This window comes from Tupaia chinensis, unplaced genomic scaffold (genome assembly GCF_000334495.1).
Source record: "Tupaia chinensis unplaced genomic scaffold, TupChi_1.0 Scaffold000213_1, whole genome shotgun sequence".
NCBI classification, from domain to species: domain Eukaryota; kingdom Metazoa; phylum Chordata; class Mammalia; order Scandentia; family Tupaiidae; genus Tupaia; species Tupaia belangeri.
Genome location: NW_006159688.1, coordinates 913,288 through 927,459, shown reverse-complemented (window position 1 = coordinate 927,459; position 14,172 = coordinate 913,288). Strand labels below are relative to the sequence as shown.

Sequence of the window (14,172 nt, the reverse complement as noted above, 5' to 3'; positions counted from 1 at the left end):
TAAGCTATAACTTCCCATCATAACTTCAAATGTAAATAGATCAAATTCTCTAATAAAAAGATGTAGAGTGGCTGAACTGATCAAAACAAAACAAAACAGAATACAATGCGACTATAGGTGACCTACAAGAGATTCATTACAGCTTTAAAGACACACGTATGCTGAGAGTGAAGGAGTAGAAAAGAATATTCCATCCAGATAATAACCAAAAGAAAGCAGAATTCATTAGATGAAATAGGCTATAATTCTTTTTTCTTTCTGTACTGTATGTGCACTCTCACCAGAGAAAGACAAAGAGACACTGAGAAATCAGCCCCCGAGGAGATGGTCACGCCACCAAACCTTCACCTTCGTTCTCTTCCTGGGATTTTTGGCAACACACACACACATGCCCAGCATGATTTTCAAACTGCCAGGTCCATCGTGTGAGAGTTCAGTGTTTTAACCACCATGCCACCTGCTGGCCACAAAACAAGGTACTTTCTAGTTAGAGCTTTGGAAAACAAAGAAGATCACTACATAGTAATAAAAAGGTTAATTAATTAAGAGGCTATAACCCGAGTAAATTTATATGTACCCCAATTGAAGCATCTAAATATATTAATCAAATGTTAACAGATCGGAAAGGAGAAATAAGAAACAATGCAATAATCGTAGAGTACTTTTAATACTCTACTTTCAGTAATGGATAGAAGCACTGGACAAAAAATCACTAAGGAAAGAGCAGACTTGAACTACATTTTAGACCAAATGGACCTAACAGACATATATAGAACATTCTATCCAAGATCAGCAGAATATACTTTCTTCTCAGATGCACACAGAACATCCTCCAGAACAGATCACATGTTGGGTCGTAAAACAAATCTTAAAAATATAACAATATTGAAAACATAACAAAGACCTTTTCCACTACTATGGCATAAAATTAGAAATGAATAAAGGAAACTGAAACATTCACAGAACATGAAAATTAAACAATATGCTCCTGAACAACAATTGAGTCAAAGAAGAAATCAAACATTTGTCCCGAGACAAATGAAAATGTAAACACAACATACCAAAACTTAGAAGACACAGCAAAAGCAGTTCTTTCCAAAAGAAGACTTAGTTTGTTTTTTTAATTCCTACATTAAAAAAAAGAGAGATGGCCAGCGACAGTGGCACAGCAGTCATACAGTGGTCCACACTGCTGAAACCTTAAAGGAAGATCCCAGGTTTGGATCCAGAAATGTGTGTGTGCATGCCCTAAATCGTGATGGGACAGATAAACGGAGCAAAAGGGATTGTGGTGTGACCATGTCCCAAAGGGGGGGTGCATTACTTATCTCTCTCTCTCTCCTTCTCCCTCTCTCTGTGGCAAGCACATATGCCCTCTGGCAATTAATAAAAATTTATTTTAAAAAAAAAACAGTTTTTTTATCATTTAAAAATAATAACATTTTTATCAGTGCATTTTTAGTTAAATTTTTTAATGAGTTTTTCATTTAACTTTATTTAGTATTATTACTATTTTAATTTGACAGAGACGGAGAGGGAGAGTGAGAAAGTAAGTTGCTGTGTCCAGGACACAAACCAGGGTTGGCCATGTGGGAATCTAGTGTTCTTAACCACCACACCACTTGCTGGTCTCATTCAGTATATTTTAAACAGAAGGAATTTATGGTACTAATTATTATTGAGAAAAAATATAATTAGATAAGTTTGTTAAATAATTATTTAATTTTACTTGACATTATTTTTAATTTTGATATAAAACATGTGTGCTCACCAGAGAGAACCAGAGCTAGAGAGAAAGAGAGGGAAACAGAAAACGAGCCACCAAGTCTGGAACACAAACCACAGTCTGCCATGTGGGAGTCCAGCACCTTAACCACCATGCACCATTGGTGCCTCCAATTTGATAAATTTTAAAAGAGAAAACCTGAATAAGAAGCATCTTTTACTGATTCAGATGAAGATGCTTTGTGAGGATGATCCTCATCTACAAGTTAAATGGCCACAAGAAGTATGGCATAAAAAAGACAAAAGTTGGGCCAGCAGATGGCACAGAGGTTAAGGCAGCTTGGTCCCACCAAGCTGGCCTCCCCCGTTAGAGTCCTGGAGCCACGGCCTGAAAAACACACCGGGTGGATGTACGTTCAAACCCAAAGTCCAGAGACGAGAGTGGAGAAGGGATTGCAACGTGGCCCTCTCTCTCCCTCTCTCTCTCATTCTCTGTCTCTCTTTGGTGAGCTTATGGGTCTCACAGCAATTTAAAAAAATAAAGACAAAAGTAGAGAAAGAAAATTTTATAAGAAAGAAGGCTTAGTGAAGTTACTATAGTTTAATATCAGAAGTAGTAACAATTAGTATAACCATGACACAGAGTAAAAGTAGCTTAAAATAACAAAAGGAAGCATTTCAAATCACATAATCTATAGTTAAACTCAGGCTCAAACACTGTGACTGCTGAGCATATTACTTACTCAGTCTGAGTGAGCAGCTTCTTTTTTTCTTTTGTTTTTGTCATTGTAATTTTCCCAGAAGGCACATGCACTACCTTGGTGGGGTAGACAGAATGAAAGTGACAAAGTGTCCCCCATGAAGTGCCATCCTCTCTCCTCCATTTCTCCCTTCCTTCATGGGCGTGCACACATGCCTGACTATTTTTCAAGACCCTGAGTCTAAAACTCAGAACTTGCAGTCAGCCATGTGAAATCCAGATTTCTTTTTTCTTTTTATTTTATTTCTTTTTCTGGAGAGTTTTATTTGTTTTTTTGTTCTTTGTTTTTTGTTTTGCTATAGGGCATGTGCACTGGCCAGAAAGACAGAGAGAGAAAGAGAGACAGAAAGTGAGAAATCACCCCCCCCCCGGGGGGAGACGGCCACGACACAGTCCCTTCTCCTCTATTCTCCTCTTGGGATCATGAGTGCACACACACGTACCCAGCGTGAGTTTAAGCCACTGGGTACGGGACTGAACCGCAGTTCACCACATGAGAGTTCAGCGACATAGCCATTACGCTAACTGCTGGTCCCTTTTTTTTTTTTTTTTTCCTTTGCTATAGAGCAGATGCACTTGCCAGAAAGAGACAGAGAAAGATAGAGACCGAAAGTGAGATATCACCCCTCTTGGGGAGATGGCCACACTGCAATCCCTTCTCCACTCTCCTCTCGGGACCTTGGGCAGATACAGACACACGCCCAGTGTGAGTTTCAAGCCACCAGGTTCAGGACTCAAACTGTGGTCAACTACATGTGAGTCCAACAACACAACCATTACACCATTCACTGGTCCTCAATCCAACTATCTTAAGCATCACACCACTAGCTGGACAAATTGTAAGTAAGCATCTATTGACTCATCCTTAAAATGGTAATGATAATCTCAACCTCACAAGATTAGTGTGAGGATAAACAAATGATAGGAGAACTCTTAGAAAACAATACGTATTCTGATAAATGTAATCTTACATATTTTGTTATCTTAAATGTTTTACTTAATTTATAAGAATTTCTTCAACTATTTCGCCAACTTCCTTATTCTTACACTAGGCAAAATTTTCAAGTTTTTTTTTTTTCAAAGAATTATTTATTTAGTTTTGTTTATTCATTCATTTATTTTAATTTGTTCAGACACACTGAGAGAGAGGGGGAAAGTGAGAATGCAAGCCACCAAGTCCAAGATTCAAACCGTGGTTGGCCATGTGGGAGTGTCCAGTGCCTTGACCATCACACCACCTGCTGGTCCCAATTTTCAAGTCTTTTGAAAATAATGGTGGCATCTTCCTACAGGTGTAATGATACCCAACCAATTTTTGAGAAAAGGTAAAACACACTGCAGAAGCTTAAAGACCTACCCCAGGATTATGTCTGCATAACTACACCATTATCAAATAACTAGATATTCAGTTCATCCAAAATTTTGCCTTCATTGCACAAAATTTCAAGGGGTTTATATCCAAACAGCAAGATGTTTGACTTATTTTCTCAGTCATCTAGGGAATTAGAAATAAGGATATTTAATGTTTTTTCTTTACAAAATGATACTAGTGATAATACTACTGAACAGACAATTCTGGTCGTGTTCTGGCTTAATAACTCCATCATAGGAAATAACATCATGAGAACTATCTTTATAAAAAATAAATAGGGTGGCATTATCAGAGTATAGCGCCAACAAAAACGAAGTCTGCTTTCTAAATACCACTTGAATAGTAACTGGTAAGTTCTGTTAACTGTTGTCTTTGTTCTTACTGTAACCACTGTTAGAGATGGAACTTTACTAATGGATTCTGGAAATCCTCTTAGTGACCAGCTTCTGAAGGGTGAATGATTCACTTCCACTAAAACAGACCAGGAGCAAAAACCACTGAAGACATGCTTAGGCTGAACTGGGGCTCCTGAAGGGGAGGCTGATTCTGAGAAAGAACAGCAGGGATGAGGTTAATGCCAGACCTGGCACATGCTGGTGGACAGGGATTAGGGACACGAGAGAGATTGGTCCCAAAGCTCCTTGAGCGTTGTAAAGGCTGAGGACTGCGGGAAATCTTTAGAAACAACACTTGGATTCGAAGAAAAGTTCATCCTTCTAGAGAAAGGTAAGTTCCTTGCCAATTCCAGCACCTCTCTTAGCTGACTATTAGGATGTCAGGGTCCTTTCACATCTGTGCTTAAGAACTAACTATGAAGATGCAGACCATTAGGTCTTGAAAAGAACGAAATGATCCTCATTATATGTGGGACGGATACAAATTCCATCCTAGTCTTTGCCTTTATAGTATCTGCAAGTCTGAAAGACTCAGTAATATCACAGAATGTTTACTGAAGGTTATGGAATGTTTTCTAAGTTTATTTCTTTCATAAGAGTGAGAGATGGGGAAAGACAGAGAGAGAGAGAGAGAAAGAGAGAGGAACTCTTAACACAGTCTCATATTAAAGCCACCCTACCCCTACCTTCCTACACAGCCCCGATCATGGGCACGGGTACCTGGCATTTACAAATGTTAAAGGAACCAAACTCCTGATCCTCCAAATAGATCCAGCATCACTTGAACGATGCGCAACTCTATGCTACCCAGCCAGCCCACATTTCAATCTAAGTTTTAATTTTCTGTCCAGATAATCAGTCCCTTACATACTTGTCATTTATCATGAGGTCTTGTTCTCACCATCTAGTCCAAGTAGAGATTGACAGAGGGGAATAAGTTTTACTACGCATTGAACAATTTCTGAGTTTGGGGTCAGAGCAGAAGAACATCTGATAACTGCAAAAGAAGTTTTACATCTAGTCACAAGAGTGGCAATGATCATATTCTGAGTAATCAGCCTAACTACTCTTTATCATTTCCATTAGCTCCACAAATTTATGTGTTCCAGTTCTCACTCTAAAATCAAGGATTTCTAGACAAGTTCCTTCTATTTCTCATTTCTTCCGTAATTCGTTCTTTCTTCCTACTTTCTCCCCCCTCTTTCTCTCTCCCTCTCTCCCTCCCTCTTTCCTTCCTTTTTTTTACTTCCTCCCTTTTTTCCTGTCTGTTCTCTTCTCTTTTTTTCTTTTTCTTTTCTTTTCTTTTTAATTGTCTGAGGCTGAATGTGCCTGTCAGAGAGAGAGAGGAGAGAGGGAAAGCAACCACCAACGAGACATGGTCACGCTAAAATCCCTTCTACTCCATTCCGTAAGAATTTGGGGGCACGGGCCCACATACCCAGCGTGATTTTCAAGCTGCCAAGGAGTGATTCAGAACACAGTCAGCCATTAGGGGCTCCTTAACCACCAGGCTATGAATCTGGTTCTATTCTCACTTCCCATGAAGACTGTGATAAGACTCTATGTAAGCTAGTCCTTACAAGAGCCTTTTATCCCAAAGTTTAAATACATGTTTTCCCTCCTCCTAACATATACAAAGAAGAAAATGCTAATTCGTTCACTCATGTGTTCATTTTTTTATTATATTTTTTCTTATCGTTTAAATACAAATCACTGTATATCTTCACAACATTGAAAATGAATATTCCCAGCATGAATACCCTGTCTGGTAGTCCAGTGAAAGAAATTATCATGTACGTTTTCATCAGCAGATAATTATCCATTCTTTTTTTTTTTTTTTTTGAGAGGTTTTTGCTATAGGGCGCATGTGCTCACCAGAAAGACAGAGAGAGACAGAGAGACAGAAAGCGAGAAATCATCCCCCAGTGGGAATAGCCACCCGCAATACCTTCTCCTCCATTCTTCTCTCAGGATCTTGGACACGCACGCACACATGCCCGGCGTGAGTTTAAGCCACCAGGTCCAGGACTCGAACTGCAGTCGACTACATGGGAGTCCAGCGACATAGCCATTACACTAACTGCTGGTCCCACTTTTTTTTTAAGAGATAGATTTTTGCTATAGGTCGCATACGTACACTTGAGAGACAAAGAGAGACAGAGAGACAAAAGCAAGAAATCACTCCTGGGGACATGACCACACTGCAATCCTCTCTCCTCCATTCTCCTCTTGGGATTTTGGGCACATACACACACATGCACACACGGGCCTAGTGTGAGTTTAAGCCACCAGGTCCAGGAATTGAACTGTAATAGACTACATAGGAATCCAGCAACGCAACTATTATGCCATATGCTGCTCTCCTGGTACAGCTTTTTAAAAACTAACAATCATGGTTAAAAAAAAAAAAAAAAAAAAAACTAGTCTTTGGGCACAACAGTGAACACAACAATGGCTATGTCACTGGACTCCCATGTAGTCGACCACGGTTGGCATTCTGGACCTGGTGACTTAAAACTCATGCTGGGCACATGTGCGTGCGTGCCTGGGATCCCGAGAGGAGAATGGAGGAGAAGGGATTTCGGTGTGGCCATCCCCCTTGGGGGGTGATTTCTCACTTTCTGTCTCTCTGTCTCTCTCTCTGTCTGTCTGGCGAGCGCACGCACCCTATAGCAAAAACCTCTCAAAAAAACAAACAAACAAAAAAAACTAGTCTTTAATGAACAGATATCAACAGTAGACACTATTTAAACCATTTTATAGACATTACCTTATCTAATCATTATACCTGTGAGGCTAGATGTTATTTGCACTTTGAAGACCAAAGAAAACAAGAGATCTTAGAGATTAAATAGCTAGAATCACATAGGATAAATACCAGAGCTGGGTGATGGTCTCAGGATGGATCTACCTCATTGCTCATGTTCTTTTTTTCTTTTTTTTGTAAGAGATTTTTTTTTTTTTACCCTATAGGGCATATGTACTCTCCAAAAATACAGACAAAGAGACAGAAAGTGAGGGAGGGAAGGCCATGCACAATCCCCTCTCCATTCTTCCGTAGGTATTTTGGGCATGCACACACATGCACCAGCATGATGTTTTGTTTGTTTGGAGAGGTTTTTGCTATAGGGCGCATGCACTTGCCAGAAAGACAGAGAGAGACAGGGAGACAGGAAGCAAGAAATCACCCCCCAGGGGAGATGCTCATGCCATAATCCCTTGTCCTCTATTCACCTCTAGGGATCTTGGGCACGCACGCACACGGGCCCAGCGTGAGTTTAAGCTACCAGGTCTGGGACTTGAACCGTGGTTGACTACATGGGAGTCCAATGACAAAACCATTATGCCATCTGCTGGTCTCTGCTTATGTTCTTAATCCTACTGGACTTACTGCCAATGTTGTGAACCAAAAAGAACCAGCCTTTGTTTTAAATAGAAACGTGTTGGGCATCTGGTCACTTTCCAAGGTCCATGCCCAGGTCATGACGCTCTCTCTTCCCACATGGATAGCACTCTAAGGGTTTCCCCCTTACCAGGGTGTAAACGGCAAATGAATTGGTTCTGGCAAGTCACTTCAGGTGAAATGCTATTGACAGGTTTAATAGAATTACGTGAGCTTTTCAATTTATAACCTCATCTTCACCAATCTTAGCTCAAATTTCCATTTTAGAGAGACATGTATTCATTTTATCTGGGTACATTTTCATCTTACATGGGTATATTTTGATTTTACGATGGAAAATAAATATATTCATTTTGAATGAGGGTCTTTCCTTCTATTCAAATCCTATTAAAAAGGTAAAAAATCTAATTCCCTCCCCTAACAATAAAACTGACCCAGATCCAAGCAGTAATTAACAAAACACATGAGATATGGCAACTTCCTGCATGGTGATTAATGGGAAAATGGAATATTTAGCAGTACAACAGCAGCTATGAAAAGACTCTATTTTATATTCTCTAGGTTCTCTTTGAGCATCTATGCAAGCCCTATCTATCCTCAATTGTTCAGAGAAAAATCTACATTTGGTGTTCAGTGGTGAGGACTCAGGCAGAGCAGTGCTCAGATTGAAATGCAGAAAAGATTGATCTTCGAGCAGTGATTCAGGGGCAATGGAGAGAGAATATTTTCCTGGAATGGGGAAGGACTTCAAGATTTGAATACGGAATGAATTACATCAAACTAAGCATAAGATGAACAAACTTTTGGGACCAAGTTTTCTTTTCTTTTTTTTAATTCCTGCTAGTAGGTATGTGTACTTGTCAGAGAGAGATAGAGAGAGGGAGAGTATAAAGCACTCGTTTCTGGTCATGGTCTCACTACAATCTCTTCTCCTCAAAGTCTCCCTCCTTTTGCGATTTTGGGCATACACACACACACACACACACACACACACACACACACACACAGCTAACTTATTTCTAAAGCTGCTGGGTCCAGGATTTGAACCACACAGTAAACCATGTAGAATCCATCTGCCTTAACCACCAAGCCGCTGAGCTAGACCATATAGTCCTTTTTTCTTTTTTTTTTTTTTTTAAGGTTTTTGCCATATAGTGTGTGCACTTGCCAGTGAGGAGAGAGAGAGGGAGAGAGAAAGAGGGAGAGAAAGAAAGAGACAAAGTGAGAAATCACCTACAGTGGGATGGCACATCACAATATCTTCTCCTCTGTTGTCCTCTCAGGATTTCAGATACACATGCACACTCCGGGCATGATTTTCAAGCCACTCGGTCAGGGACTCATCCCACAGTCAGCCATGTGGGAATCCAGCCACCTTAACCACCACGCCACCTGCTGACTCCCAGAGCATGTATTCTAAATGCAAAGGAATGGTGCTTATCAGGCCAGTAAAAGGAATGGTTTCCTTCCATGACCCCTTAAGCCACCCTTTACAAAACCATGTGCTCTGCCTAACTAAAAATTTCTCCTGGCTGTGAAAGAGACATTCATGGGACCAGCAGTTAGCGTAATGGCTATGTCACTGGACTCCCATGTAGTTGACCACGATTCAAGTCCCGGACCCGGTGGCTTAAACTCACATCGGGTGTGTGTGCAAGTGTGCCCAAGATCCCGAGAGGAGAAAGGAGAAGAAGGGATTGCAACATGGCCATCCCCCCTGGGGGATGATTTCTCACTGTCTCTCTGTCTCTCTCTGTCTTAATGGTGAAGACATGCGCACTATAGCATAAAACTCTCCAAAAATTAAAAGTGAGATACATTCATATATTCATTCATTCAACACATTATTGGTCACCACACTAGGCATTAGAGAATAAGGAATAAGTTATAGTCCTTATCGTGTAGGAAATTGTATAATCATGAAGAATAGACATATATCAAATTATCATAAAATTAGAATAAAAGTCTGCTTTAGAAAGATTTATACTTCTATTCTACCATATACAAGAACATGTTAACTGTCCAGAAGCAACTGAAAGAAATATCTGTAAAGCTAAAAGCCTGTATTGCAGTTGGGCAAACTGCTGTACATTTCTATCTCTCTCTCTCTCTCTCGCTCTCGTTCGCTCTCGTTTGTACGCCAAAGGGCACATGACATGTGAGAGACACAGAGAAGGAGAAAGTACTCTTCGGTGGGTCATGGTCACACCCCAATCCTTCGTCCTCCACGTCTCCATCTCATCAGATCCTGTGCCTAGTGTGTTCCCACCTGGGGATATTATTAGACCCCGGTTGGCCATTGAGATTGAGCTGCGTCTGCATAGTATTTCAGCACTATGCTACAGTGCCTACCCGGACATTGCTCGACTCTTGGTTATAAGCAGAGACAGTTTATTAAAGGTATAGGGGTGTTGTGGCTACAACGACGCACTAACGTACTGTAGGACGTCAAGCTGAATCAGAACCACAAGACAGCGATGAAGTCATCATGCTTAGTGCTGCTGAATTAGCACAAGTGAGTCCCCTTCCCTCTAGGATAATCATGCAGAAAAAACATTTAGTTCCCTTTAAGTACCTATATGACCGCAATGTTTATTGTAGGTCATAGAATCAGAAACATTACAACTTCACATTTGATGACTAGTAGATTATTGCTAAGCAACGTATAAATTTAAGGATTATCAGGTCAGCTGGTTTTTGCAAAGAAAAATTGAAGTCAAAGTTCTGAGCTCAAATAACACATGGATCGTTCAGCTTGGCTTTTTTGTTGTGGTGATAGGCTTAATCTCAGCTACTCTCTTTAAACTGTGAGACATGCAAGAATAGAGAATAGTGGCCTGCACAACATAAATTCATCTTCATAATTATTAAAACTATAGATGATGGGCCAGTAGGTGGCATGATGGTTAAGATGTTGGACTCCGACATGGTCAACTACAGTACAAGTCCCAGACCTGGTGGCTTGCTTTTTCACTTTCTCTCTCTGTCTCTCTGGTGAGTGCATGTGCCCTAAACAAACTAATAATGATAATGATAATAATAAATTAAAATTAAAATAAGTAATTCTTTAAAAAAAATGCAACTGATAAAATATATTCTTTTTTATATAAGACATAGAATATTCTTTCCTAACATTTTTTTTTCTTTTATCCTAGAAAATCCAATGTCTAAGCAGTGTATAAACTCAAGGGTTATTAGTTTAGCTAGTTTTTGAAAAGAAAAAGTGAAGTCAAAATTCAGAGCTCAAATACCACATTGGTCGGGTCAATTTAACTTCTTTTTTTTTTTTTTTCATGGCAATAGGCTTAACCTCAGGCACTCTCTTGCAAATGTGAGATGACATACAAGAATAGTGGCCTGCACAACATAAACTGATCTTCATAACTATTAAAACTATAGGCGAAGGAGCTAGTAGGTGGTATGGCGGTTAAGGTGCTGGGCTCCGATTGGTCAACCACAGCTCAAGTCCTGGACCTGGTGGCTTGGTTTTTCACTTTTCCTGTCTTTCTCTGTCTTTGCTGAGTGTGTGTATGTGCCCTGTAGCACATTAATAATAATAAGAAGAAGAATGACAAATAAAAATAAGTAATACTTTTTAATAATTATTTAATTCCATTTTTTATTATTATCTTTTAATTTGACCAGAGAGAGAGAGAGAAAGGGAAAGCAAGAAAGCAATCTGCCAGATTCAGGACTAGAACCTCGGTTGGCCATGTGGGAATGCAACATCCTTATACATCACGCCAACTGCTGGGCCCAATGGTAATTCTGTTCAAAAAAAAAATCTATAGGTGATAAAATATAATCTCTTATCCTAAGACATAGCACATTGTTAAACATTATTTTTCTTTTGCTCTAGAAAATCCAATGTCCCACTTTTATGGGGGATGAAAACCAAACTGCAGAGATCCAGTTCCATTTTTACCCATTTTCACCCATCCTGGAGGTACAGATATTTATATTTGTGATTTTCCTGCTACTGTACATTGGCAGTCTCGTTGGTAATGCCACCATCTTTCTCACTGTCTGGGCTGAGCATTCACTCCACACCCCCATGTACTTCTTTCTGGCCAATCTGGCATTTCTGGAGATCTTTTACTCTTCTACTGTTGCTCCCCTGGCTTTGGTCAACCTCCTGACCATGGGGAGAATACCCATCTCTTTCACTGGGTGTGGCACACAGATGTTCTTCTTTATCTTTCTGGGCAGTGCTGACTGTATCCTCTTGGGGATCATGGCTTATGATCGGTTTGTAGCAATCCGGGATCCCTTGCGTTACACCCTCATCATGAGATGGCAGCTGTGTGCCCAGCTGTCTGCGGGAGCCCTGGTCCTAGGTTTTATTCAAGCCTTACAACTGACAGTTCTCATTTTCCATCTGCCATTTTGTGGCCACAGTATAATCACTCACTTCTACTGTGATGTGCTCCCAATCTTGCGGTTGGCTTGTGGAGATACTCAAACACCCGAGGCTATGCTTTTCATCATCAGTGTCATCAGCCTTACCATCCCCTTTTCCCTGATCTCCATCTCCTACATCTTCATTGTGGCTGCCATTTTGAAGATCCGCTCAGCAGAGGGACGGCACAAAGCCTTCTCCACCTGCTCTTCTCATGTGACGGTGGTTCTCCTCCAATATGGCTGCTGTAGCCTTATCTACTTACGCCCCAGCTCCAGCTACAACCCGGAAATGGGCCGCGTGGTGTCTGTGGTCTACACCTTTGTCACCCCTTTCTTGAATCCCTTGATCTACAGCATGAGAAACAAGGAGCTGAAAGATGCACTAAATAAGGTAGTGAAAAGACATTTACTGCATTAAGTATGTGGTGCATTCTGGGCTCATGTAGGTGGCAGGAAATAATTTTTTTTAGAAAATGATAAACCCAGGGATTAGATGACCTAATCTCTGAGGGACTGGATTAAACTTCCTTATGCCTTAGTTCCTATTTCTATTTCAAGTACATGAACACCCATGAAAGTAGGATTGTCATTTGAAATACAAAATAGTAAAATTTGTGGGTTTTTTTTTTTTTTTTGAGAGAGATGTTATAGGGCACTTGTGCTAACTGGAGAGACACAGACAATGTGAGAAATCACTTCTCTTTCCAGGTGTTATGGCTATGCTACAACCTCTTCTCCATTGTCCTCTAGGGACTTGGGGCATGCACTCACACATGCCTGGTTTGAGTTTGAAACCACCAGGTCCAGGACGTGAACAGCAGTTGGCCATGTGGAAGTGCAGTGCCTTAATCCCTACGCATCTGTTTGGTCTGAAATAGTAAACTTTTTTTAGAGAGAGATTTTTGCTATAGGGCATGTGCAATTGCCAGAGAAGACAGAAAGCGAAAAATCACCCTGGGGGGTGGTGGGAGGAGGGGATGGCCATGCCGCAATCCCTTCTCCATTCTCTCTGTATTTTGGGCATGCGCACACATGTGCCCAGATTGAGTTTTAAACCTCCAGGTGCAGGACTACGGTTAGCTATGTGGGAGTTCAGCGATGTAACCCTTATGCCATCTGCTGCTCCCTGATAGTAAACTCTTAATGAGCAAAAATTTGTTTTGTTCACTGATGGATTTTCTTTCTTTTCTTTTCTTTTGTTTTTTTTTTTTGGAGAGGTTTTTGCTATAGGGTGCATGCTCTCGCCAGACAGACAGAGAGAGATAGAGAGACAGAAAATGAGAAATCACCCCCAGGGGGGATGGCCACGCTGCAATCCCTTCTCCTCCAGTCTCCTCTCTGGATCTTGGGCATGCACACACACACACCTGGCCTGAGTTTTAAGCCACTGGGTCCGGGATGCAAACCACAGTAGACTACGTGGGAGTCCAGCGACATAGCCATTATGCTAACTGCTGGTCCCCACTGATGGATTTTCAATGTCTAAAACAGTACCTAGCTAAAATAAACACTTATTAAATTTATAAGTTCATTCAGGTGATGACAAAGAACTTTCTGATCTCTTTATTAAAGATTTCCAGACAAGACTCTTAGAGCTTTGCATATACAGAGACATTCAACAAATATCAAAGATGTCTTCTCTATGATCACTAATAATTCAAGTGTCTCACTCAGAAACTATTATTTTCTCCTTTGTATTAACTGGGTCTGTAGAACTGTTTATAATGTCATAAATGAATATAAACACGTTTTTAAATGTAATACATAAATATCTGGTATATACTGTCATTTCCTTTTTTTTCCTTTGTCTTTCTTGTCTTTCTTCCCTTTTTTTTTAAGTTTTTTTTTTTTTTTTTTTTTTTTTGTCAAGGGCGTGTGTGCCAGAGAAGGACAGAGAGAGGGAAAGTAAGAAATTGCCCCCCCTCCCCCATGGAGGATGCTCATGCCTTTCTCCATTCTCCTCTCGAGATTTGGGGCACAGGCACAGATGCCCAGCGTGATTTTCAAGCCATGTGGGAGCTCAGCACCTTAACCACCACACCACCTGCTGGTCCTGTACCGTCCTTTCTAAAAGTATAATTGGTGATGCTTCAAAGTTAGAAAAGTACATTTGCTC

At 40.5% G+C, this 14,172-nt stretch overlaps 1 protein-coding gene across 1 annotated transcript in view; it reads left to right on the top strand.

Moving 5' to 3' along the window:
* The first annotated feature begins 11,533 nt into the window (after positions 1–11,533).
* Positions 11,534–14,172, top strand: part of LOC102486565 (olfactory receptor 10V1) — a 6,384-nt gene continuing 3,745 nt past the window's right edge. Inside the window, exon 1 of the mRNA XM_027771427.1 lies at positions 11,534–12,450. Coding sequence (XP_027627228.1) covers positions 11,536–12,450 — 915 coding nt within the window. The 5' untranslated portion in view covers positions 11,534–11,535. The remainder of the gene's footprint in view (positions 12,451–14,172) is intronic.